Here is a 27654-nt window from a genome sequence, read left to right on the forward strand (position 1 = left end):
GGTGGGAAACAGGCAACCGGCTCCCGCGCCCCAGAATCGGGCAGTCTCGGGGAAGGGGCCAAGGGCAATTCCCAGAGGTCTCCAAATGCATTTCTCCCATTCCGGGCAAGGTCACCCTCGTGGGCACGCGCCCGGGGGGAGAAAGGAAGAGGGCGACCTTGGAGGAGGGCAGCCCTCCGCCCCTCCGCACACAAAAGGGCCCGGCCAGGGCTCCAGCCCTTGACCTTGGGTCTCCGCCTCCATCCACCTCTTCTCGCTCCAGCCGGGGCAGGGACTAGCCCGGGCCAGGGGCGTGCTCGCCGGGCTTTGGCGAGGCGGGGGGCCGAGTGCTCGAGGAAACCTGGATTCCAGCCCCCTCGGGAGCCGGTGCCCCGCGGCTCAGATTCGCTGCGCGCCCAGCCCCCAAAACAAGAGCTGCGGATGCCCGCCGGACCCCACCGCCCCCACCTCGCCTTCCCCGCCTTTGGAGGAGGGGGAGCGGGCCAGGGAGGAGGCGGCCCAAGGGCGGAGACTGGGTCCTGGGCTGGGCAGAGGCCGAGCGCGAGGCCGGGACCCCCAGGTCCAGAGCGGGAGGGGGGGTCGGCCCAGGGGAGGCCGGGCACACTCGCTGACCGCCGGGGACCGCCAGGCAAGGGCCAGGGTCGCGCCCCCGCCTCGGGATGGGGATGCCCATGTGTGCTCGGCCGGGATGGAGGGGCGCTGGCGGACCCCCACTGTGCGCCCCCCCCCCCAGGCCGGGACTAAGGTCCCCAGTGCACAGGGCGGGAGTTCTGGCCTGGCCCTCCAGGAGGCCCGGTGGGCTCGGTAGTGGGGAGGGCGGGAGAGGTCACAGGAGGGGGGGGGGCGCAATTTCAAAGATGCAGATGTCGCTGCAAGCGGGAAAATGCCAGATTTCTCCAGAGCGGGAGAAGAGTTTGAGTCTCAAGGTCCTGAGAATATTGACGTCCATTCCTGCCCTTAGATGAGCACTCTGGCCGCAGGGCCATCTGCAGACCCCAGTGCCGCCGGCACTGCGGACCGATTGTGGCCTCGCAACCGGTCTGTTTATGAAAACGACTTCTCTCCCACCCTTCTCTCTCTCCCTGTCTCCCCAAAGCAAAGGCCAGGTCAGGAAAATTACATACTTCTTGTTCCCGAAGAATAAAGTCGCCTCGTTTGCAAGGAAAGTTTTACAAGCCAGAGATGCAGGGAGAAGACCGCAGTGTTTGGGTTTCTTAATTGGTGAGCTTTGAACTCACGGTGGGAGGGGAAGGAGCCCGCTGGGGCCTCTAGGGAGAACTTAGTTCTCCTAGTTCCCGGGTATTCAACCCCAAACCCAAAGGTGTTTTATCCCGTTTTATCCGCAGGAGATGGGACGTTATCCTGGAAGGTTCGACCTCCTTCTTCCACCCTTGGTCCAGGACAGGCAGCCCCTTTGCCCCCAGCCCGGACAGGACCCTGAGCCCTTGGCCCGGAGGCCACACTCTCAGAAGGCCTGGTCTGAAGACTGAAATAGGCACCCCAAGACTTCAGAGTGAGGTGACTCCTCCCAGCAGCAGGGGGTCTGCCCTGGCCTCTGAGGGCTTCACCATTGGTCCGCATCTGGACACTGTGACTCCCAGCCTGCAGGGCTCCGTGCACACGGGCATCTTGGGTGGACACACACCCGGAGGCCTGCACCTCTGAGTCTGTGTCCACACCACAACCCGGAAGCTCCCAGCCCTGATCAAACATTCTTGGCTTAGCAGAGAAGCCTGTCCTGGGCTGTGCGTTTGTCCTGCCCTGGGCCCCTGCATCTGAGGGGCTGCTTTCTCTCCATACCCAGAGTGGCAGGGAAGGGGATACCCAGAGTGGCAGGGAAGGGGATGACTTCACCTCCAACAGAAGACCTTTTTTGGCTTTTTTTCCACCCAAAGGAGCCCAGGCCCTAGTGTCCACGATGCCTGAGCACGACAGGCAGAGCCTTTCCCAGACCCGCCTGGCTCCTCCTCAGCCCCCACCCCACCCCCACCCTCAGCACAGTCCCCTCCTTTCCCAGCCCCCAAGACCTCCAGACCAGAACTGGCCCACCAGCAGCAGAGCTCCAGAAAACCCCACTTAAAAATAAAATCCACTTAAAAAAAAAAAAAAGCCTGTCTCCTCCAGCCGGCCCTCTTCAGCGGGCCCAGCTGCCCGCTGCCCACCAGGTTCTCCCATAGGTCATCAGCCACCGCCAGGCAGCATCTGACCAGGATCACACCCAGATTTTGTTATTCCTGATGTTTAAACCGTTCAGAGAGAGCCGGGCATGGTGGTGCACGCCTGTGAATGCCCCTGAATTCCATCCCCAGTGCCGCAAAAATAAAACAATTCAGAGGATCCTTTCCACCAAAAATAAAAAATAAAAATAAAAGCCAGGCCTGATGGCGCATGCTTGTAATCCCAATACTTGGGAGGCTGAGACAGGATGGTGCAGGTTCGAAGCCAGCCTCAGCTACTTAGTGAGGCTCTCAGCAATACAGTGAGACCCTGTTTCCAAATAAAATATAAAAAATAGGTCTAGGAGTGTAGCCCAGAGGTAGAAGGCCCCTGGGTTCCATCCCCAGTACCACACAAAAATAAAAATAAAAATAACCAATACCAAACCCCGGGGCTGCAACATTAAGGGCAGGTCGGGGTCCAAGAGAGCTCTTAGCTAAAATTCATACCTGCCCCCCTGGCCAGTGTAGCTGATCAGCTCACCACATGGACAGAAACACCCTGCTGGTCCTGTCTCACGATGGTTTCCACAGTCAGCCACGATTCTTCCAAGGAAACTTACGTGCTAAATCCCACATGTAAACACTGAGTTAAGCTAAGTGGGGGCTGTCTGGGTGGAAAGCTGTGCCCCACACACACACAACATACACACCTGAATCCTGCAGCTCTCGGAAGCCACTGGTGGCTCCTGACACGCTGCAACTCAGGAACACAGGCCCAGAAAGGGAGAGGGCCTGGCAATGCACCCGGCAGGCCAGCCGGCCTCAGAAGGAGCCCACCATGCCTGCCCCCAGCCCAGTCACTTCCGACCAGACAGGCCGGTCCTCGCCAGGTGCAGCCAGACACGGGCCAGACGCCTCTAGATCCCCCCGTCCCAGCATGAGACCACCCTCGGAGTGGACACCACTCGCTGCTGAGCTAAGACAGAAGGAGCGGGTTACAGGACTGCACGATCCCGGGGCCCGGGCTGCGGGGAGGTGTCGAGGACCCAAGGAAGACCCAGCGCCTCCCTGGGAGGTCAGAAGCCAGGTCCTGGGCACCACAGAGCTGCCGGCTGGCGGGTGGCTCCATTGCTACCTCTGCAAAATGAAAGTAACTTCTGATTTAGCATCTATGTAGGATGGATGGGGGCACCGGATGAAACGTGACCGCGGGCAGCCCCAGGTGGCCACAGCGAGGTGTGTGGCTGCCAGGAGCTGACACCTGGGGCCCCCACTCTGTGACTTAACGCCTCTGAATTTCTGTTTCTTTTTCTGTAAAGTGGGGTTCGTATGAGCAGCTGCCCCTTCAGGGCAAAGGGAAGGTTCGATCAGTTAACCTTTGCAAAGGTGACCCCCCCTCCCGGGAAGGACGCAGGGCTGACAGCCGGCCGGCCTGCCTTTTAGGTTAGCAACATGGAGCCCACTCGCCTCAGACTCTAGTGCTGGGGGCTGTGCATTAGTCGGGCAGGAAGGTTATCAAGAACAAAACACAAGACTGTCAATGCCTAATAAAAGACTGAAGTCAACTGCTAACTGTTTACTGTCAAACGAAAGACCTAACAGTAATCCTAACTGAGGCTGAACCTTGCTTCCGCTCCCACCCCGGCGCCCGGCCCCTTCATGTCCCCTGGATGGCCGCTGGAACTCAGAACCACCTGTGTACGTCAGTGCGCCACGCCCCGCGCCCAAGAGGGAAGAACAAATGAGAGCCCTTCCAGCAGATCAGTATTTCTTTTGTTTAACTCCAACAAAATTTCTTACTACGGCTCGGTGCTGAAGGCACGCGGCGTCACTGGGGACGCGCATGGCAGCCTGGCTCCCCCTGGCCTCGTGGTGGCCAGCAAAGCAGGCGCTGCTCAGCCCCACTGCAAGGAGGACCCTGGGGCACCCCCAGGTAGACAGACACCCGCCTGCGCCCCATGGCGAGGCAGCCTCTCTGGCAAAGAGCTCGGCAAGTCAGACAGCTAAGGATGGGAGGGCTGGTGGGCAGATCCTTGCAGCTTAGATCCAGAACCTGCTTTGGATTCTACCAGTGGCTCTCAATTATTTGATTTGATTTTTTATTTTTTGGTGGTTCTAGGGGTGGAACCCAGGGGCTTTCTATCTCCGGGGGCTATACTCCCAGACCTATTTTATATTTTATTTGGAAACAGGGTGTCACTAAGTTGCTGAGAGCCTCACTAAGTAGCTGAGGCTGGCTTCGAACCCGTGCGATCCTCCTGTCTCAGCCTCCCAAGCGCGGGGATTACAAGAGTGCGTCACCACACCTGGTTCAGTGGCAATCAATTATTATTGCTGTTGTTGTTATTACTATTTTGGTGCTAGAGATTGAACCCAGAGGCATTTTACTGCCAAGCTACACCCCCAGCCCTTTTTTATTTTCTTATTTTGAAACAGGGTCTCACTAGGTTGCTGAGGGTCTCATTACGTTGCTGAGGCTGGCCTCAAACCCATGATCCTCCTGTCTCAGCCTCCCAGGTACTGGGATTACAGAAGTGTGGCACCGCACCCGGTTTCTCTATCATTAACAACAGCTCACAGCTCACACAGACCAATTATCCTTATACATTGGCTAAATCAGACCTTAGAGCAAGCCTGGAGATAAAGACAACCTTTGCTTTATAGGAAACTAAGACTGGATAAGACTGGAGAAGAACAGCTACTGGCTGTCAATCCCCAGATTCCACAAAATAAAACTAATAATTTGAATGCATGCATGCAAAAAAAAAATTCCATCCAAGGCCTTCCTTATATGAATTCAGTTTTTATCGCTTTCTTTGCTGACACCTGCCTCTCCAAAACCTTCACCCAGCCAGGCGTGGTGGCGCACGCTTATAATCCCTGCGCTTAGGAGGCTGAAACAGGAGGATCGCACAGGTTCGAAGCCAGCCTCAGCTACTTAGTGAGGCTCTCAGCAACTTAGTGAGACCCTGTTTCCAAATAAAATATAAAATGGGTCTGGGAGTATAGCCCGGAAGTAGAAAGCCTCTGGGTTCCACCCCAGTACCACCACCAAAAAAAAAAAAAAAAACCTTCACCCAATACAAGGACATCTGTGAGGACACCTCGACCTGTGGGAAGGTGTGGGGGCCGGGGGCTCCTGGCTGTGTCCACACAGGCCGTGCTTTGGGCTTCACGCCACTCCAGGTGGGGTCTGGAGGTAGTGCCAGCCGCCCCTGGCTCTTCCAGAGAGGTAGTTAGAATTCCTGGCCCCAAACCGATGAAGCCACATTGACCACCTCCAGCATCCCTTTGCTGGGCAAGAGCCTTAAGCTTTCTGAACCCAAACTCACAGTGGGATTAGAAATATCTATTTCCAAGTTGAAAAAGAAAATGAGATAACCCAAGAAACTTGCCTAGCAGAGGGTGCGCTACCGGGTAGCACCCCTCTTTGCGGGCAGCACCCCTCTTCCACGCCACCTGCCACCCTGCCTGAGCCCCGAGGCCAGCCTGCCAACACCCACCCTAGCCCGTGCCAGGCCCAGGTCCCGCAGACAGACGCCCATGGTACTCCTCAGCGCAGACAAGTAATAATTAGCTGTCATGATTTAATAATAAAAAAGAGATCATCCACGCCACGACACACATGGATTTAACTAATCTTAATGTGGAGGGAAAATAGCTCCAAACAGATCACAGAGGCGCTTCTGAAGACAACCTGTGAGTGGGGTTTATCTCCCGTTTCCAGCACAAGCAACTTATTGGGTTTCTCCCACTGGCCAAGCTAATAATTTCTTTCACACTTATTTATTTTTAAAAGTCTGAAGCAAACATTTTCAGAGCGGCATGTGTAAATCCTGGGACTGATCAGAAGCCCTTTCCTCCCACAAGCCTGCTCAGCGATGGGTCACCAGGGCCCCACAAGCTCCAGGCTGCCTGGCACCTGCCCACCTGCCCTGAGATCCAGACTCCACCCAGGTTCCAGAGACAAAGCAGGCAGGGACATCCCAGCAGGGGCTGCCTGCCACCTCCCCGCCCAGGGCATCTGTTACCTCCTGTCACTAGCCGCCTGTCTCTGTACTGCTCCAGAAAACTGACATTCAGGAGGATCATGGGTTCGAAGCCAGCCTTGGCAACTTAGTGAGGCTCTCGGCAACCTAGTGAGACCTTGTTTCCTAATAAGAAATAACATCAGAGCTGGGCATGGTGGCACATGCTTATAATCCCAGCATTCCAGAGAGGCTGAGACTGGAGGATCATGGTTCACGGACAGCCTTAGCTACTTAGTGAGGACCCTTTGCAACTCAGTAAATAAAAAAAATAGGGCCGGGGTGTAGCTCAGAGGTGGAATGCACCTGGGTTCCAACCCAGGTACTGCAAAAAAAAAAAAAAAAAAAAAAATCATCAGGCTGGGGGTGTTAGGTTGGAGGTAGAATGCCTCTGGGCTCCATCCCCAGTACCACTAGATACAATGACAGAGATGATAGGTAGACAGACAGATAGATAGATAGACAGACAGACAGACAGCAAACATGCTATCTATCTGATCTTTTTGGTTATCAAAGGGGGATAGCATGCAAATTAGACACAGCAGTGACTGGGCAGGGGCGACCCACGGCCATCCCAAGGAGGTATCTGGAAGAAATGGCGTAGAGACATCCCCCCGCTAGGTTTCCAAGCACCCCGGAAGCTCCTCGCCTGGAGCTTCCGGGGTGCTTGGAAACCTAGTGGGGGGGATGTCTCTAGAAGTCTTTTCTAGAAGTCTCCATAACTGGGTTGGTTGCCTCCCTGTGCAAGGGGGTGTTTCCCACGGCCGGTCTCATTTAACCCTCTGCGTACTGAAAAGTGGGTGCAGATGAGGAACTCAAGGCCATAGAAGCAGAGCGCCTCACCCTGGGGTGGGGGAAGCAGGAGTTCTAGGAATAACCCTGAGACTGGAGACGGAGGGCCTGCTGCCTCAACCCCCAGTCCCCGGCTGAGCCACCGGCAAGAGCTGTCGCCAGGTGACAATAACATAACAGTAACTTGAGAAGGATCGGAGAGGTGGGCAGACCCTCCACCAGAGTCTGTCTGGTTCTGACGTTTCTGATAGTGGAATTCTCAGAACCTGCTGGAAGTTTCTCCCGGAAGCTAGCAAGGGAGCCCAATTCCTGGGAGACCTACCCTGGGTACTCCAATACCAGAAAGTACATCGGAGCTGGGGACAGCAAACGCTAGGAAGCAGAACCCGGGTGTGCGGCGCGTCCACCCCACGCATGCCAGGTACCCCAGTGACCACAAGGTCCACTTGCAGGTGAGGAAGCCGAGGCTCAGAAGGCCACGTCACACGCTGGGGACCCCGATTCTGCCTTCAAAGCCCAAACGCCCACCTCCCTCCCTCCTCTCCCTCCCTCAACCCCTCAGAGACCTTCACAGGTCTAGGAACTGCCCTCGCTGCCCCTCCCAGGGTGAGGGGGCTCCCGTCCGCCCTGGCCCCTGGCCCCCAGCAGAGGTAGGAAGAAGCCACAGGAGGGGATCTAAAAACCTACAGGGCTGCCACGCGCACCAAAGTCAGACCTCCAGGGATCCCTCACCCCACTCCCAGTTGGGCCTGGAAGCTAGCCGCCCAGGCCCTCCACTGCCCCAGGCACATCCTGGCAAGCGGGGCCCCAGACCAACTGTCAAGGAGTCAAGGACAGGGCTGCGCTGCCCAGCCTGGGCCATGTTCCTGCAAGAGACACCTCTTCCCTCCCTGAGGGCCCTTCTGCTCAGAAGCCTGGATGCCCAGGGCAGGGGAAGGGTCACAGGTGTTCAATGAACTGATCAACGAAGGAAGGAAGGAAGGAAGGAAGGAAGGAAGGAAGGAAGGAAGGACCTCCAGAAAACACAACTTCCTCCCTCCACCTTCCTATTTCTCTATCATCAAGACAGTTAACAGGGCGTGGTGGCGCACACTTGTAATCTCAGCATTTGGAGGCTGAGACAGAAGGATCATGTTTCATCACACTAGCCTCAACTACTTAGGGAGACCCTCTTCAACTCAGTGAGACTGTTTCAAAATAAATAAATAAATAAATAATAATAATAATTAATAATAATAAACAGGGCTGGAGGTGTAGCTCAGAGGTAGAATGCCCCTGGGTTTCATCCCCATTACCACACACACACACACCAAAAAAAAAAAAAAAAAAAGACAGGAGGCAGGTGTGTGGTACACACTTGGGAGGCTAAGAGGAGGTTTGCAGGTTGGAGGCCAGCTTCAGCAACATAGTGAGGGTTTTGAAACAAAATGTAAAAAGGGCTGGGGTGTAGCTCAGGGTTAGAAAGTCCCTGGGCTCAAACCAGGAAGGAAGGAAGGAAGGAAGGAAGGAAGGAAGGAAGGAAGATGGCAGGCAGGCAGACAGGCAGGCAAGGAGAAAAAAGAAAAGAAAAAAGAAAAGAAAAGAAAAGAAAAGAAGAAAAGAGAAGAGGAGGGAGGGAGAGGAGACGAGAGCAGTGACCACTCTCATGCCTCCAGAATGACCCTCCCAGGCTCAAGGTCCACACAAGCTCTACACTATGGCGCCATAACTGGCCAAATTCCAATGTGGTTCTCACTCCGGGGAATTAAGGGTGGGGATCCCACAAAATTACAGGCCAGCCCTCCCATCCATCTCTGGAGCCCTCGCTCCCAGCAGCACCTGGGAGAAAGGAAAGACTGGGACCCGCCTGGTGATGGCTGCGGGCTTCGGGACAGGGACAGGCGGCGCCCTCACAGCCACCTCACCTCGGACTGGACCATGCTGCGCAGCCACGGCCAGAGGCTCAGTCCCTGCAATAACAGCCACCGCTGGGCAGCCAGCGGCCAGGCCAGGGAGGGCATGGGGCCAGGGGATCCCGTCGGAGCCACGGGCGGGTGGCAGGAGCTCGGGGCACCCAGCGAGTCCATCCGAGCCAGGACCCGGGTGGCAGCTGTGTGGATTTCCGGTCGCCTGGGTGGAGAAGTACCCATGATTCCTAGTTCCCCTCTTAAAATATAAAGACTCAATTATCTATGAGCAGCTTGCTTTACACATGAATTGACACATTTATTTTACAATAAATAACTGAAAGTTATCTGTGTTTCCTTTACTGTTAATCTACACAGAGAAATAATAAACAGGGCTTGTCTACAGAAGTGCAAAGACGGCAGTCCTCAGAATTCAATTAAGCTAAAATAATTAATGCTCCCACCATATTAAATTACTTTATACATTTGAGCCACTGAAGTTTTATTCTTTAATCTTTCCTTTTTATTAAATAAAGGGGGGGGGAAGGAAAGGGAAGAAAAGTTGGTTCCAAAGTAGGGAGGGAAACGGGGAACCGGGGACTAAAAAGGAAGCGGACGGCGGCTAAGACGGAATGGCCGTCGCAGCTGACGCAGCATGTAGACTGTTTTGTGCCTTTGATTAAAATAACATTTTAAATGCTTTGAACAAACATATCTCTTTAGACTTCTAAGGGATTATTCTGCACATTTCTCCTAGAATGGAGAAATCCATTCGTCCTGCGACTGAACAGAATGGCCCAGAATATCTTGTCACACATAAAATAAAAATACCAGGGGCAGTTAGAGTACTACTACTAAAAGGAAAAGAAAAATGGAGGGGCAGGAAGGAGCCAGAGGTGGAGGGAGGGCGAGGCTGCCTTCCAGCAAATCACACTTAGTGATTACAGGTACCTCCCCATGGCGAGCTACAGCCTCTCGCTGGGAAATACCTTGGGTGTGAAGTGAGGGTTCAGGTGTGCCGGGGTGGGGGAAGGCTCCCTGTTTGCGTTGAAACAGCGGGGACCGCGTGTGCTTGGCAGAGGCCCCTCTTGAAAGGCCTGTGTGCGCTGACCCCGCACGTTGATTCCTTGCTGGAAGCTGTCCCCCGAGCGCTGGACAGCACAGACCGGGTACCCAGCACCTTTCTCTTTGGGCCACTCGGTTCTGACGAAGAAAGCACCTGCTGCCCTTGGTGTCTAGGAAGGGCATGGCCAGACTGCATGACCGGGACCCTTGGGCAGGCAGGGCGCAGGGGCCTCCCCGCTGCCCGGCTCGTGCCTGCGAGACTCTGCAGGTGGGCCCTGGGTGGCAGAGCTGCCACATGGTGGGATGGCTTTCTGAATCACCCCGCCACCTCCTGGGTGATGGGGGGCCCTGCCACCCCCATCTGCCTCGCCTGCTGGGAGCATCCGAAGCTCAGCCCTCCAGCAGCCTGGGGAGCCTCGTGAGCACAACACGCCCAGGGACTGTGCCACACGCTTACACACTGCAGAGCCAGGGGACCCCCACCCAAGAGCAAAGTTCCACTGGCAAAGCCTTCATGGAGCCCCTGCCCATTCAGTCGTTAGACCAGGTCTGCAGGAACTATCACACCTTGTCGACAGACGGGGAAACTGAGGCTCGGGCTCAGGAAGTAATTAGCCCAATGTCAGCCAGCAGGACTCGAACCCTCATCTACGAGGACACCTCTGTCTTTCTTGCTGCAGGACAGGCTGCGCCTTTAGGGAATGCAGGCAGGCCAGAACCCTGGGCTCAGAAGCATAACCCAAAAGCCAACACCAGACAGCAGCTCCTAGGGGGACAGCCACCCTGATGATCACACCTATGGGATGAGGAGGTGGAGGCCCCACACCTGCTCCACAGGCGGCTAGCCCAGCCGTCCAGGTCAGCAGAGTGGCCACGCCGATGGCCAGCAAGTCCCCACTCCTTTCCCAGACCTTAGGGTCAGGGGCTGGGCGGGGCAGGGCGGGCTCAGCCTTCTTTTCACAGATGGGAAACTGAGTCCAGAGGGAGGTGCCTACCAGGTCTCACCACCCACAACGCCTCCTCAGCCCTCACCAAGAGAGGTCTCCTGAGCTCCACTCCACAGATGGGGAAAGGACACGTCCAAGCATCGAACAGCCTCCCACCCAAGACTGCCCGGCGCCAAAGCCAGGGCCTGAGCCAAGATCACCAGCAAGGAGACGCCACGCCACCTCCCCAGCTTCCAGCCGGTGCTCCCAGCCACCTCTGCATCGGGCCCCGACAGAGTCCCTCACCAAAAGCAAAGCACGCCGCGTAAGCCAGCAGGGCCTCCTCCAGGGGTCACCAGGATGTGGGACCTCAGAAAGGGTAGCCAGGCAGTGGCCCAGAGGCCATCCTGGAAGCTCCTGCACTCTCAGACCAAGGGCGGGGGCCCGGGAGGTGGCTTCGGCAGCGACCAGGTGAGCGCAATGTTCCGTACCTGCAATGTTCTCCTGCTTGGGGCAGATGCCTTTTGTGGGCGAGAGCAGGTGGTCATCTTCATCCGGGGTCACCTGGATGCCGATCTCTACGGGTTCCGACACTCTCCTGAGCTCGGAGCGCGAGGGCGGCGGGCTTCCCTTGTCTGGGCCTTTGTCGTAGCAGACGCCCAGGCTGCCGCCACACTGTTTTTTCTTGTGCTCTATAAAAACCAGGATGTCTCCCAGGGGGAAGTTCATCTGACACTGGCCACAGGTGAGCAGGTCAGGGTCGGGGCCACCCACCAACAGCCCCAGGCCGCTCGGCTCCTCTATCTCCAGACCCTCATCTTCCTCGAGGACGGCAGCCTCCACATGCTCAGCCTCTGCTGGAGACAGAAAGGAGACAGGGGAGGGGCAGAGAAGACAGAGATGGGCTTAGGCCGTCAAAAGCACCCGGCGCACTCTCTACCCCTTCCCCACCAAGCAGGCCCATCTGCTGCGGGCTGCAGGCTCAGTGCGCCCTCCCGTCCTGGCAGAGGGTGCACTAGAACTCTGGGGCCACACCACAGCTCCCGGGGCTCAGCCCTTGGGGAGAGCTGGCCTTAACGCTTCCTAGTGTATTTTCAGCCCATTTCTCCCCAGCCTAACATCAGGACACACGTGTGTACAATGTGCCCATCACACGTGCCCCAGCTGCTGGGACGGGATCCTCGCCAACCTCCAGGGACCCAAGCACCACCTGGGGGAGTTTGAAATATCCCGCTGCCCAGGCAGCAGCGGCCCAGATCCATTATACCAGGAACCAAACCTCAGCACTTTTTTTTAAGAGAGCCCCCAGGTGACCGTGATGGGTGGCCAGGGCTGAGAACCAGCAGTACCCGCCCCAAGTCACCCTGCTCGGGCTGGAGCTGCCAACCCTGCCTTCCCCGGCGCTTCCTTCATGCCTGTGTCCTCCCCATTCATGCACATCCTACTCACATTCCTCCACCTGAGCCCTGGCCTCGCACCAAACTAGAAAACAGAAACCAGACGGGCGTCGGAGGGCCCCGTCCTTCCACGTGCTCAGGAAGTGACACGTGAGAGACGGGCCTGGCCCTGCAGCCGACCCCGAGCTCCTGGTCAGACTTCCAGTTTTGGGGGGTATTTTTTGTACCTTTCCCAACACTCATGACTGCCCCCCACTACCCTTTGTTGATTGGTTTTATTCTCAATTTATTCTCATTCCCAGAAGAAGAAAAAAAAAAAAAACAACAAGAATTCTTCGGCCTCCCACCACTTTTCCTAGCCCTTTCTACTTATTTCTTTAGTGTGGTATTGTTTCGGAGGGAGCACAGGGGACCCAAACCTTCTGAAGCTAATAAGTGTCTCAAACATCGGCCACCTCCCTCAAGGGAGCACAGGAAAACTCCCAAGCCCAAAGTGTCATAAATAAAGGGCCAGTGGACAGCATGGGGGGGGGGTTCACGTTCCCCGGGGGGCTGGGCACACCGGGCTCTCGGAATTTTTTGGAAAGCAGATGTCAGTCGTCAAACAGAAGGCACAAGCAGCGGGGTCTTCAAGAAGCCAGGGGCCACCAGAGATCTGCAACCCGGGGCGGCAGGTACATTTTAAGCTGCATGGTATTTAGGAAAGGATAATGAAAACCACAAAGAACAGGCAGAAGAAATGAAGAGGAAGAAAATACATTCCGTGGCAGAAGTTACTGGCGAGCCGGAGCCAAAGAACAGATAATTTAAGGAAAAAATCCTGTGGCATCTTCCCCTCCCTATAGATCCCCGTTCTGTGTTTTCTGAACACAGGCTCACTCGGGGCCTAGCCGAGTCCGGGAGCAAAACTAACTCCAGTCGGGAACGCACAGCTCGTGACGTAGGCTGTGCACACAGGAGCCGTGTGTGGATAGGTAGAGAAAGCAGGTATCGCCGGGAAGGGAAATTCCACTCTGAGATCCTGCCTGTGCTTACGGGAAAGGAGACAGGGCCCTCGATGAGTTAAACGCCGAAAAGGCCTCTGCAATGTGGCAGTACAAAAACACCCCGCAGACAAGGAAATCCGAAATCTGCCGGCTGCAGATCTCCAACAAACAAGCCGACAAGGTAAAGGAACAGCCTTCCCCAAGCCCGTCCCGGAAACCATTAATTACACTTGAAAAAGAAATCGGAGTTTACTTAAAAAGGAGTTTGAAGACAATGCTACATAATTAATTTACCAATTTATTTTATGAAAAGATGCTTTGCTCTGGTTAAAATGTAATCACAACCTTCCCGCTGAACAGTGCTTCCACCGAGAGGCTGGGTTCCCGTGAACGGTTTGTCAGAACGTAAAAGGTAATTATTCGGTGCCTCTTTTCCCTTTAATGATCTAACATTGAGCAATACTGTTTATATTGAAAAGCTCGCACCTTTAATTACCAATTACATATACATAATTTCAGAGCCAAAGGAGAGGGCTGTGAAAACAGTTCTTTAGAAATATAAGGATGTATTGTGCGCCATTTCTAGAAAAGGAGTGCTAATAAATGGGAGGAGGATGTCAAAATATTGGTTTGCTAAAAAAAAAAAAAAAAAAAAGGTACAAAGGAAATGAGCTGAAAAGCAAAAAAAAAAAAAAAAAAAAGGGACAAAATGAAATTGAGAATTCAAACAAACCCGGGCCGAGGTGCAGTGCCCGGTGCGGTGCCGTTTTAAATACCACCCCTGAGCAGGCCTGGCACGCTGCCGCCTCCTCCCCAGCACATCTGATAAAAACAGCAACGACACATCCACATTACCGACTCGGTCCTCCTCCCTCGGTGCCAGGAGGTTCATTTTTGTCTCTTAATTGAGTCTTCCGTTGACTTCTTAAATTTTTTTCTTTATTCCTAGGAAGCACGAGCACCTCTCTCCTCTCTACTAGGAAGTCTTAAGCTATGCAATTTCCAACTAATTTTCTCATTCAAAAGGCACACAGATTTGTTTAAAAATTAGCAAAGGTCACGGAGGCCCTGTTGGTAAGCGACCCTCCCTGGCCCTCTCTAGTCAAGACTGTGTGCCAGCACTTCCCCTCTGTCTCTCTTTCTCTCTCTCTCTTTTGGTCACATCTGGTATTCTTCCCTTTCTCTGGCAGTCTCTGGCTTTCACTTTCTTCGTGCAGAATGCCCTGTGAGCCCCAGTAACTGAGTTTGAAGGTCTCGCCGTTGACTGTACAGCTCTTGGATTCCTGCAGGTCCGCTCTGCAGCCAACCAACCTTGGGACCTGAGCCCCGCCAGCATCCCACAGACAGCCCCGCCGCTATCCAGGGCTCCAGGCTCAGCTCTCAACTCCATCTCCACCTCCCCGACCAGGACCCAACTCACTGCCTCCAAGGAAGTCAGAAGGAAGAGGGGTCAGAAGTCTCCGTCCCCTCCCACGTTCTGCGTGGAAAGAACGACTGCCTAAGAGGACAGCAAGTTCACCCTGTCAACTCCAAAGCCTGCGGCTTCCTCTCCGCACCCCCAGGCTGGGCGCCCTGGCCCACTCTGTACAACCTCCGGAGGAACCTGGCAAGGCTGCCCCTAGCACTTGGGAGGCAGGGTCCCCCGAGCCCCAAGCCACCCCACTTCTGGGTCAAAGCGGTGGCTGAAGCAGCCAGAGGCCTGGAGCCCAGGCTCGGGCCTTTAGACACCCCAAAGACTGTGGTTTTATTTCCGCTGGTAGGCAGATACCGGGCTGGGCGTGTAGGTGTGTGTGTGTGTGTGTGTGTGTGTGTGTGTGTGTGTGTACGCGCGTGCGTGTGTTCCTTTTAGAACTGTATCTATAATGAAATAAATAAAAAGAGGGAGGGAGCCATAGGCCAAGCCCTGAGAAGAGCCAGGGACAGGCCTGGTCCCCGGGAGTCCTCTTCCTCTGTCCCGCGGACATCCGAGTCACACTGCTCTGCCCTAGCAGGCAGAAAAGAAAGCACCAAGGAAGAAAGGGACAGATAAAAGCAACACCCTTAAAATCCCCAACCCCACAAGCCCCAGCAGAGTCTGGCCTTTAAAAATAAGGTCTTCTGAGCCAGGCGTGGTGGCACACTTGGGAGGCTGAGACAGGTGTGGTGGCCGCGCTTGGGAGGCTGAGACAGGAGGATCGCACAGGTTCAAAACCAGCCTCAGCTACTTAGCGAGGCTCTCGGCAACTTAGTGAAACCCTGTTTCCAAATAAAATATAAAATGGGTCTGGGAGTATAATCCGGAGGTAGAGAGCCTCTGGGTTCCACCCCCAGTACCACCAAAATAAATAAATAAGTAAATAAATAAAAATAAGGTCTTCTTCTGAAAGGAGAGGTTCTTCCATGAAAGGTCCCCAAGTGGCAGGCAGCCCTGCAAAACCCCACGGATCACAATCTACCCAGGGCTGGGTAAAGCACAGCAGTCTACGACGTGCAGGCTCATTAAGAGAAAAAATGAATGGAATCAGGCACCGGCTCAAATGTCAGATATTGGAGGGCTTCAGGAGTTCTGAAATGTTAAGTCCTAAAGCGCATCGACAAATATATATTTATACACACACACACACACACACACACACACACACACACACACAGAGTCAGATTTTCTTTTACAACAAAACCACATTTTATTTACAAGGCTGGGCCTCCTCCCAGCTGGTAAACGCATTTAGAAGCAATGAAATCAGGCTCCACAAATAATAATGGGCATCGTTAAGTGGATGGGGAGCACTGGATCCTAAGACAGACTTCCCCATGTCTCGGCTCTGCTGGGGAGGGTCTTGGGGCAGAAGACAGAAATGGCAAGACTAGTTAACAAGGGCCCAGCCAAGCCCCCGTCAAGCCCCCCGCAGCCCCAAGGCCTCAGCAAGGGCTTACCTGGCCAGTAACTAGTCTCTGACATGTAAGACTCCCAGGGCCCCGCCCGCCCTGGTCCACGGCTAACAACTGCCCCTGCACCTGCCCTATGGGGAATTCCAGCCAACAGGTCGGTCGCCAGCTGTCCCCAGAGCACAGGGCGTGTACACTGCTGCATGGCAACACACACACACGCACACACACACACACACACACACGCACACACACGCACACACGCTTGCTCCATATATCACACATGGACCCCAGTTCCCCTCTACTCCGATTTGTCACGTCAAATCCACATCTCTGTGTTTATGGGCTAACCCACAGTCCAGGAGAAACATACGTAGAATTATTATTTCGGTAGTGGAGGTACAGGGGGGATGTGGGGGCAGGGACGCCAGGCTCTTAAAATCGTGTGCCACCAACGTCACAGCCGCCACCGTGATGTGCGCTCATGTTTACAAGAAATGTTCAGCATCCCTCCGCCCGAGCACTGCAGCCGCTGCAAGCTTCACACCTGCTTCCTGCGAAGCCGGCGCCTGTGAGCAAGCCCGCTGCACCCGTAATCTGCAAAGGGATCGTTCCTTCCCTTCCTCGTGAACGTTCAGGGAGGCGCTGAGACTCCGGGCGCCGCAGGAACGACACCAGCACGCCACACACTCGACAGAGCGCAACACTTTCTGAGCTGCCATCAATTTTTAATTTATCGGATCCAGGGGAAAATAACCACCACGGGGAAGGGGCGGAGGGGAGGATGGGGGCAGAGCAGGAATCAATCCCTGATGGAGAAAATAATCTATGACCAGATGACACTTAGAGGCACCACAAGAGATTCTGTGAAGTTCTCCCAACTGAGAGAATAATGAAGTAGCAGGCAGAGGAGGGGAGAAGAGCCAGGTGGGTGTTGGGAAGAAAGTCCACAGGCCGCCAAGGGTCGGGATGCCCGCCGGGGAAGGGCACAGGGCAGCCTGTGCAGATGCGCCTGCTCTGCCCTGACCACGCTCCTCCTGGTAGGTTGAGGGTTTGGCCCGCCCCAGGTGCAACAGTCCTGCCATATCCATGGAGAGATGGGCCCACAGGGCCAAACAGCCCAGGTTCAAAATAAAATGTTCACCATTTCTGACACCTGGGAGAAAGCTGGAGAGGAGTCGGCCAGCACAAAAGATGCTGACCAATGTGGGTTTCTCCTCTTCTGGGGAAAATGACCAGGTCCCAGCCTGCTCGGCCAGCGGGGGACAGTTTCTTGCCCGCGTTCCAGGAAGGTGGGGATTTCTGATTGGTAAAGAGGTTCTGGCCGTAGGGAGAACCTCGCCAGCCCTAGTTTGGTTGATGCTAGGTTAAATGGCTCAGACTGTCTTGCAAAACTCCAGCCTGGTGTGGACGAACCAGGGTGAGCTTGGGCAGTTAAGAACAGCTTCCCTGTAAAATTCTCAATCGTTCCACAAGCTTAGTCCAACCTCCTCTCCTCTCCCACTGCACACATTTCTCCAGGACCCCCCCCCAAAATAAAATAAAATAAAATAAAATAAAAACCCAGAACTCAGGAATCTGGGTCTCACCAACCCAAGACAGAAAAAACAAGTCAATGTGGGAATCAGCCTTCAGGTGTATTCACAGATCCTGGCCATCTCGAAGAAGTTATAAATAAAAAGCTAAGTCCATGATACTGAAGAATGAAGTGTCCTAGTGCTGTTTTGATAAATAAAATAGCTGCCTTAAAGGAAGAGCGGAGGAAAAAAAAGAAGATGATTTACCGCTACAGAAAAACCTTCTAAACACATTCTTCTATACAACTGCAAATGTCTTAAATCTTCGGAGCCACAATGGGGCTCATAATGACGATATGAAAGCATTCTTTGCGGCCAAATGAAGAGATTTGTTTTATTTAGCGTCATGCTTTTTCAAAGGTGCAAGCAGAAAATTTAAAAAAAAAAAAAAAAAAGGACGCCTATAGGGTCTGCTGGACCACCAGGCTGCAGAACTCGGTCTCTCGGAGCCCAGCAGGGGCGAAAGTAGCTTCTAGCATCTCATTTCCAAGGTAGAAATTTAAACACAGCCCCAGTTTTTTAGAAATCCTCAGCAGCTCACCCACTGGACGCACATGTTAATCACAACACCATTGGCATTCAACTTTTTTGACTCATTGCTGTGTGTTGGTTTAGAGAGCTCATTAGAATGTTCCACAAATGTATTTGTATTTCAGCAGTTCCGTGGAAGGGGATCATAAAAAAGTTATGTAAAACACAGGATTTTGTATTTTTTCTCTCTCTCTCTCTCTCTCTCTCTCTCTCTCTCTCTCTCTCTCTCTCTCTCTCTCTCTACTTTGAAGTTACTTAATTTTGTGTGGTCTGGGATTTCATTACGGTAAAATCGCTCAGGCTGGCTGGCTAATTCAACACCCAAGCAAATTATCAGCTGCCACAGAGAAAGCAAAAAAAAAAAAAAAAAAAGAAAAAAGAAAAAAAGTGAATTTCTTGAATTTCGGCAACTGCACAAAAAGACTGCGTGTGTCAAAATGCCGGACAAGAGTCCCCATGAACGTAGCGTCATCCATCAAGACGCCATCTAATGTCACTTTTACCAGTAAAAGCGAGGCTGCTGTGCTCACCCCCTGGGCGGCTCGGAGCGAGGACCAGGAAGTGTGTCCCTCTGCTTTCCCGTCTCCAAATAGCCTGCTTTTTACACGCATCCTGGGAAAGCCTACTGCTCAAGAGAGGTACTCCACAGATGGCTGTTTTGGGGGAGCGGGTAGAAAAACGGGGTACAAAATAGAAACAGAAAGGGCCCTGTATCTGGCTCCCTGGGGCTGGGAGGCAGATTTGAGGAAACGAATTCAGGGAGAAGACAGAACACCCAAGACCCCAAGTCGGATCATGTGAGTAAATAAACGGGGTTGGCAACGTAACAAAGCCATACTCCGAGCAGCTGGATGACAGGGTCGTTCCTCCCTGGGACGACGATCCTCTCTGGCACTCTTCTGTGCCCTCTCCCCGTTAAGACATCTAAGTGTGACAACATCTATCATGGGCTTCAGAGAAGCGGCCTCAGACAGTGTCAATCGCTTTCCCCACGTGGCACGGGCCACGGTCCCCAAAAGGCATTTATCTCCCTCGCCTTCCCTCCATCTGACACCAGCGCTATTCTGATGGCCAAAGTCCTTGGAGCGTTTCAGCTAAAGGTGAGGCCTCCAGGGGCAGCAGCCTGAGGGCCCTCCCTTTGAAGGAGTGGGGTCCCCAGAAGCCAAGGCCCTAGGTCCCCATTTTCCCCTACCCCCAATAGGCTTTTTCCTTGCACAACCATGTCCGTGGTCACAGCTTGCAAAGCTCCCCTGGGTTCCGAGGCAAAGGACCGGGGATTTCTCAGCTGAATTTGGCCAGGGTCTTCTGCTGGCAGGCCAGGAGCCCATGCCGGCCCCTGCCTACCAGGCGACCATCCCTATCCAGCCCTGGGGCGGCCGGAGGAGCCCTCTGCCGCTCCGGGCTTACTACAGGCTGGATTCGGACATTAAATGCAGCAGAGAAATCATCAGATAAATGGCTGGCCCTCTTTCTACAGCTGATGACAGCGCTAGGCTTTTGTCTGACCTAATTTATTTCTCTTTCAGGTTAGAAGAAAGCACTCTTTTCCTGTCACGGGGCAGCCTCTCCTGCTCAGATGCAGAACTCGGGCAATAGACGCGGGCTCACGGTGCCGTCCCTGAATTCCTGGAACTTGGGAAAGCCTTTCCAAACCTAGAAACCCTGTGGTCCAAACACACACATTCCCCAGCACTCGATGGCATGTTTCGGGGAGACGGAGCCTCCTTACACGCCAGCCACGAAGGTGACTTGTCTGGGGGGAAAGGTATTCCCAACACTGGCTCTGACAAGCTCGCGTTCCTTCCAAACAAAGTTTCACACGTTATTTGAGTTGGCATTTTACATCTTTTGAGAACAGTGCTATCTTCCTTTGTACAACAGGAACGTAACTAATAAATGGAATCCAGGTGTTATAAAATCAGAGCTAAAAGGATCTCCATTCCTGCAGCTGTTTTAGGGATACGACTCCCCCCAGCAGCAGTTCTTGGTGTTCCCCGGACTGTGACATGCAGCACAGAAGGGAATGGTGGACAAGTCTTACCCCAAATGATTGACGCACACGCTCCCCAGACCCCTGGGCGCCTCGCAAACACCTTAACAACAGACGGAATTTTCAGAGCATCAAGACCACAGGGCAAATCGGAGAAAACAGACCCATTCAAAACTAATCATTTTAATTCTTAAAAAAAAAAAGAGAGAGAAAAATTAAAGAAAAAGAAAGTGCCTCCCGCGTGCCAAGCAAAGGCTTGTGAATCAACGGTGATGGCTTGAAAATAGATTTCTCAAACTTATACTCTCATTTTGTCCGGCACGAACCCTCTGCAGGAAAATCAATATTACAACTTCACACTTAAGACATTTTGCAGCAACGTAAACCGCTGCGGCGGCTGCTGAAAGCCGAGCCCAGCCCCGGGAGCCGGGCGGCCGCAGCCATGCCACGGGCACCGAGCGCCCCCTAGCTGCCGAGCGGCGCCAGGCGCGGCGCGGCGACGCAGGCTTGCCAGCAACCCAAAGCCAATTCCATTGAAAGTTTATTTTGGAAAGTATTTTATCACAACAAGCAACAGAGAATGCAAGGCAGTGGAGACAGGAGATGCAGCGGGGTGAGAGGAGGCGGGTACAAGCCGTGTTCGAAGCTGCAGAACCCTGGAGTGCCAAGAGTTCAGTTCTCATAAGGAGCTAGAAGCCCTGCAGTCCGCAGCCGGAAGCCGGGATCCGCCACAGGACTCTCTGACAGGCTTTCATTTCACCTGAGACCTCATCCTCATTATCGATCGTCAGGTGCACCCGAAGCTGGGCCTCCCTGGGGTGAAGGGGGACCGGCTGAGTCCTACCCAGGACGCAGCAATCCATTGCCCCCAAGTCTCCGGCCCCAGCCCCCACTGACATTTCTAAAGCCCACTTCACAGAAGCGACTGCATTCCAGCCAGGACTGGAGAAATAATCCGTTTTCTGCCCCCAAAATATTTTGAAGGCCAGAGAAAAATCGCCAAGACCAAGGCGCAGGCAGATAGCAGCACCCTTCTCCCTCCTTCCAATAAATAAATAAATAAATAAATAATAAAATATGCATATATACAAAAATCTTCAGGTAGGGAAAAAATACCCTTTAAAAATATTAGGGGTTGTTAAAATATGCTCACGGCTGTTGTCTCTCAGGTGTGAATTACAAATGAATAAAATCCGCCTGGCATAACACCTTGGATGAACACATTTTTATTCTCCCGTGGAATCAAAGGGGCTGATATATCACACTTCTAATGATACGGGGCTCCCTCTGTGCAAAAGGGAGACAAACTCCACTGCCCCCACCAACTGCCCAAAAAGAAGACGGGGGGGTGGGGGGAGAGAAAAAAAAGAAGACCTGTGTCATGAACTTTATCAGAGGCCCAATTTTGAAAGGACCATTGGAGATCCGCTTTACCCTGGGGAGTTAAGATAATTGTGAGCACAGCCACCTTCAAAACACACAACCAGAACAAAACCTAATTTGAAAGGCAACCGCGGAATTAGCTAACACCGTTAGCATAACCTCCCCATCAAATCTTGGGTCTCGGGCTGTTTTGCAAAACCCTGAATTCCTACTGAAAATCGCTCATCTGCCAAGAAAACCTGTTGGTGGGTTGTTGTGAATGCATTGAGTTCATTTGGAGTTGGGCGATTTACCATAGACATCTGATTCTGTTTCTTTGGAAAGCCTCAGCCTCCTCCAAGGACCAGTCCCTCCTTCGCCCCGGCCCTGTGCGGGCCGCAGGCTCTGACCCAACCCCTCTGCCTGGCCACCCCTGGCCCTCACCTCCCTGTCCACTACTGCTACTGTCTTGGTTTGTGTTTGCTTTCCCTTCATCCTGGTGTCTGTCCTCCGGTTTTAAAAGCCATATCCATCTGGGTCAAACATTTTGAAAGAAACCAGAACCCCAGGTTGCATCTCCAGCAGTCTCCCACTCTTCTCTATACCCTCTCCTCTTCCCATCGGCCCGGCCTGCAAATTCAGCTAGCCCTACCCTCCACCAAGAACTCGCATGCTATCTGTGTGCTGTGCTGCTCCCAGGCCAGCAGGTATCCTAGGTTACATCATGGTCCCTAAAGCACCTACGGCCGCTGCCCCCAGGCCTGCAGGCTGCACCCAACTCCTCTGGATGCGCCACGTTTCAGGCGGCTTCCTTCACATTTGAAAGCTCTAATGGGAACCCAGAGTGGGGGCCGAGACAGCACCCGTTCTGCTAGCCAGGGCCCCAGAGCACCCTGCTCCGCTTGGCTCTTGGAGAAGCGGTCCCCAGGCCTTTCTGCTCCTGCAGAAAATCCAGCCTTTCTGCTGCTGCTCCCATCTCCTCCTCCCGGGTGACACAGGACAGAAGAAGAAGTCAGCTGCTTTGGGATGATAAGTAGCTTGAGAACTGGTTGGACCACTCTTCCTGCTGAAAGCCCTGCTCGAACCTGGGCTCCTGGTGCCTCTGCAAGACAGGCAGTGCTGCCTGGCCCCTGGCCTCCTTCCTCTCAGCTACAGGCTCAGCGTCAGCTGGCTTTGCCCAGCGGCTCAGAGCAAGGCTGAGGCGAGGAAATGAAGGATGGACCGATCTGCAGCAGGCACCCCTCGCCCCTGTGCCCAGCTGCCGCCAGCCCTCTGGCCAGGGCATTCTCCTGGTGTCCCGGAATGTCAGGAGAGGATGGCGGACGCAGGGTGAACCTACCTGCTTCTGTCCCCTTACACACAACTGCAAAGGCTCCTGGCTCCTGTCTAGGCTGCCAGTTCGGTAATGCACCCCCAACATTTCCCCCTTCCCCAGCCCTCCCCCCCAATGTCTCCCCTCTTCCAAAACAACCCTTGCAATTAGACAGAGGCTCCATGGGGCAAACTGCCTCCAAGAGAAATAAGGTATCTAAAGTACAGACGTTTTAGCAACTATCCCATCTAAGGGGGGGGGGGTATAGAATAAGCGACTGCAGTGGTTTGGGAAAAGAACGAAATGTCAACTGGCAAAAAAGAACCTTGACCATACCAGGCGGGAATCAGCTTGCAAAATATTTTGTTTTAAATGCAAACCCGCGAGTCTCCTTTGATGTTACAATAGCAAAAAATAAAAGAGAGGTTCTCTCCCCTCCTCCAAAAAGGGCATCCCTCTCCCAAGAAACCCACTATAATGTCTATTCCACCCCCCGCCCCAAACAATAATAATAATAATGATGATGATGCCGATAAAAATCCACAAATTCTTACTAATGTATCTGTGGCAACAAAGGAGAGATGATGGCAACAGCAATCGCTCTGGCAGACGGCTCCCGTGCTGGGTTTTCATAGGAGGGGAGAGCCCCTTTATATATTTATTTATTTATTTAAATTTTTTAAAATATAACATAAATATTCGGCTCTCGGCCGCCGGGCAGCCAGTCCTCGGCGGCGGCGGAGCGCGCAGCCCTCTCCAGCTCCGCGCGGGGAGACCGGCCCCAGCCTCGGCGAGGTGCGCCGGGGAACTGCAAGGAAGACAACTTGCCCGCGGTCTCGATGGCACCCAGAGGATGTTTTATTTCTATTGCAGTAGAAAAAAATTTTTAAAAATAATAATAAAAATGAAAATAAAGCAACGGCGCCCCGGCACCGCGGCAGGAAGGCCGGCGAGGCGGCGGCCCGGGGCTGGAGCGGCGAGCCGACCTGGCCGGCGGAGGGCCGGGCGCCGACCGCCCCACCTGGGCCGCCCGCTCGCCTCCTCTAAATAAACCCAGCCGGGGCGCCGGGCGCGGCGGCCGGCTCTGCGGCCCCGCCACTGGCCTGTCTTGTTTAGATAAGGGAGAGGAGGGATACTGAGATAGATGGATGCGGGACTGGTAGGTTTTTCCTCCTTCCTTTTACATTTTTTTTAAATCTTTGCTATTTTACAAGCGCATCCTTCCCTTCCCACTCCTAACGTTTTGTTTTTTTAACGTGGCAAGGGTTTTTCACCAGCTCCGTCGCCCCCCCCCACACACCTTTTTTTTTTTTTTTTTTTTTTTTCCTATGGAGTGGGGGAAATCAGACAAGCTGGTCCCAGGAGACGGAGGTGGGGAAATGGGGAGGGGGTGCCGGTGCCCGGCAAGCCGCCGCGCAGCTGGATTCTTTTGCAAATAGCCAGAGCCGGGGAGGAGGAGGACTCCCAGGACCCGCGCGGCCCGCGCCCCGCCGGCCGGGCGCAGCGCCGGAGCCCGGAGCCCGCGCCCCCCATCCCGGGGGCCGGAGCGCACCCCGGCCTCCTCCGCCCGCGCCGTCGGCGCGGACCCACGCGCTCGCCAACTTTTCCCCGCTTCCAGCTCCCCTCCCCCTCGCTCCCGGCCCCCTCCCCCTCCTCTCCAAACCCCGCCACCGGCGCCGCCGCCGCCACACACGCCGCTGCAGGGGCGAGCGTCCAGCCCGGCGCGGGGAGCCGCACGCGCCCGCCCCGCCGGCGCCCCCGCCCCGGCCCCGGCCCCGGAGAAACTTTGCGGCGCCCCCGCCCCGGCCCCCGCCCGGCCCCGGCCCCGCGCACACTTACGGGTGACGAGCTCCCTCTGGGACAAGTGCTGCGGGTTGCCCTGTTTGCGGCGGGACATTGCCCCGGCATCTATTCTGGCATCGCCCGGAGAGCTGCACCGATGCGGGCCGGGAGGGGGTCCGGCCGCCGCCGCCCCGGCTGCTGAGGCTTCCCCCTTCCTCTCTCGCCCTGCCTTCCTCCTCCTCCTCTTCTTTAGTTTGCGCTTTCTTCTACGCTGTTTTTTGTTTTGTTTGCAAAAAAGAAGAAAAGAGGAAAAAAAGAGAGAGAGAGAGACCTCTCGATCTAAAATGGGAAAGGCCAAAAAAAAAAAAAAAAGGCTGCTCTGCTTGCCGCGGGCTGTCTGGTTTCTTTTAAGAAAATATATTCTTTTGCAGGAAAAAAAAAAAAATCCCTTACACTTCTTCAAACTGCTTGGCCTCTCGGACTTCTAAATGTCTTCTGGAACTTAAACCGGATTTTGCACCGGCCCCTGACACTTTCTTTAAGGGTCTAATAGGTGGAAAGCAGCGCACGGCCACCAGGAGGGGGGAAGAGGAAAAAATGCAAACAAATATTAAAAAAAAAAAAGAAGAAGAAGAAGAAAAAGCAAAGAAAACTTGGGGACTTGTCTCGTACCCCCTCACCCCGCCCCCTCAAAAAAAGCAAAGCAATGTAAAACTGCCGCGGTTCGCTGGTTGGTGGGTTTCCTGCGGGCCGCCTGGGTTTTTTTCTCGGAGACTGACCCTGGCGAGGCTCTGGGGGACTCCGGGAGCCGCTCCGTCCCCGTCCACCTGGCAGGCGGCGCCGGCCGGGGCTGCGGGTCCCGCGAGCGCGCCCCGAGCTCCGGCGCCGCGGCCCGGGGGAGCGGGGCTGCGCGGCGCGGGCCGGTGCGGGGCCGGCGGGGAGCTAGGGATTGCCACGTGAAGATGGCGGAGTCCGGGTTCGCTGGGAGCTCTCGGTCTCTCTATGGCTGGGGCTGCCTCTGTACAATGGGATAAATTCAAGTTCAAGTGCGGACGTGACGTTTAATCTGCACTAGAGACAAAAAGACCCAGCGAGTCGGAGCACTGGGGGCGACTAGCGGTGGCTTTTTAACATTGTACCCTGCAAGAGAACAAGAAAGCAGAGACACGCGCGCGCGCACACACACACACACACACACTCGCCCGTGCGCACACCCGCAGCCCCAGCCGGCCACACGTGCAAACCGCGGTTTTGTGCGCCCCTCTTATCCCCGAGCCCCGACTGCTCAAACGCTGGGGGAGGGGGGGGAGAGAGCGGGCAGGATATTTTTAAATAAAAGAAAACCCCCTCAACCCTCCTCCTTCCCTCCCGGGAGCAGGACCCCCTGAGAAGGGGGGTGGGGGGGTTGGTGCTGTGTGTGCGGAGGACATGGAATCCATGCGAGTCCCCCGCACCCACCCACCCAAAATCTTGGACTTGGACGGGGGGGGGGGGCGAGGGAAGGCGGTCCTGTGCAAAGGGCTTGGGATGGACCGGGCCACTGGGGGATATGGTCAATTCCCCTGAGAAAGTGGCAGGGTCACTTTTACTTTTGTTTTGTTGGGGGAGGGGTCGAGGCTGAACTTTCAAAAAGTGTCTCCATATAAAACCTGCTGTGACTGGGGAAACCGAGGTACTGCAAAATAAACGACAGAGGGTGCCACGGAAAAGCACGTGGGGTACGGGGAGACAGGTACCTGAGACCTTTAGGAGTTCCGCTCCAGAAGGGGTTTTTCACTCAAATCTTTGCCCTCCCTTACCCCATTAACCCCTGGGGTCAAACACCCCCACACCCTCTAAGGCCAGGGTCTGCGGGAAGCCTGGGGCTGCAGGGAAGGGGGCTCCACGTGGGAGAGGACCGGAACGCCCGCCCTGGAGTAGGTGTGGCCAGCCATCTGCAGATGCGAGCCTCCAGGAGGCCCCCCAGTTCCCTCCCCACCCCTTGACAAGTCACCTCCCCCTGCTCCTCGCCCGGTAGGACTTGAAACTGCCGGTCGGACTGGGAAGGACGCGGCCGCCCGGCCGGTCAGCCGTTTGATCTGCAGCGCCCAGGACGGGAGGAGTTGTGGGGGCCTGTCTGTGGCCGGGGGCCCAGGCCCAGCCGCGGCGCCCTGGACACTGCCCCAGGCCGAGGCCAACTCCGTCTCTTGGACGACCTGGCTCCCGGGCGGGGGCGCTGGGAGGTGCCGACCCCTGGCGGGCCGCCGGGGCGGGTCGGGGCCTGGCTGGGGCTGGGCTTCGGGTGAACCCGCAGCAGCCACCCCACCCAGGCCAGGCCCAGCGCCCCAGACGCCTTCGGGCCCGCGCCTCCCTGGGGCCTTTTCCTCCCGGGGCACCTGAGCTATGGGTTCCTCCCAAAGACCTTGGGTGGGGCGCTGGCACCAACGACTTAGCGCGCAGCACCCCGGAGCAAGGACCGAGGGCGCTCTCTTTCCGCCCCACCTCCCCCCAAAATAATAACAATAAAATGTGCCATAGCTTGCGGTTTTGCGGGCTGTGGGCTGCAGGGTCGGCGCACACGAGGCTGGGCCGGTGCCCAGGAGGGCTGGGGGCGGGCTTGCGCCTCCTCCCCTCCCCGGCCGGGCGGCCGGCTGGCCGCAGCCCACCACCACCTCCACACACCCACCTCCTCGCGGTCCAGGGCCTGGAAGCGCCTCCCTCCTCCCATCCCGCCCCCGCCCCAGGAAATCTTTCCTGTAAAGTGACCAAGATTAAAAAAAAGCCCACACCCACCCTTAATAAACTTAAGAAATCCATAAACTGGACTCAAATCTGGGAGATCAATTAGCCCCCTTTCTGAGAAGCGGCGAGGTGAAGCCCGGCGAGGTCTAGCACTTTGCCCGAGGCACACCGCGCCTCGGGGACAAGCCTGGGCTGATCCGCTGCGGCGCGCCGCCGGGGGCGCGGAACCTCCACGCCCGCCCCCTCCCGGGCCTGGCTGCAGGGGGCTCGGCCCT

At 55.1% G+C, this 27654-nt stretch overlaps 1 protein-coding gene across 5 annotated transcripts in view; it reads right to left on the minus strand.

The window, feature by feature from the left end:
- The window catches only part of BCL11B (BCL11 transcription factor B), a gene marked incomplete at its 5' end in the record, with an annotated part of 93160 nt that extends 68387 nt beyond the window's left edge, over positions 1 to 24773 (minus strand). For 2 of the 5 annotated variants that reach the window (XM_080707372.1, XM_080707370.1), the window contains 2 exons: positions 11348 to 11710; positions 24716 to 24773. In XM_080707372.1, coding sequence (XP_080563498.1) covers positions 11348 to 11710; positions 24716 to 24773 — 421 coding nt within the window. Of the gene's footprint in view, positions 1 to 11347; positions 11714 to 24715 lie in introns of all 5 variants that reach the window. The other 3 variants (XM_080707371.1, XM_080707369.1, XM_080707373.1) reach the window with 2 other exon arrangements.
- Positions 24774 to 27654: the final 2881 nt, after the last annotated feature.

This window comes from Muscardinus avellanarius (genome assembly GCF_963383645.1).
Source record: "Muscardinus avellanarius genome assembly, chromosome: 12".
NCBI classification, from domain to species: Eukaryota; Metazoa; Chordata; class Mammalia; order Rodentia; family Gliridae; genus Muscardinus; species Muscardinus avellanarius.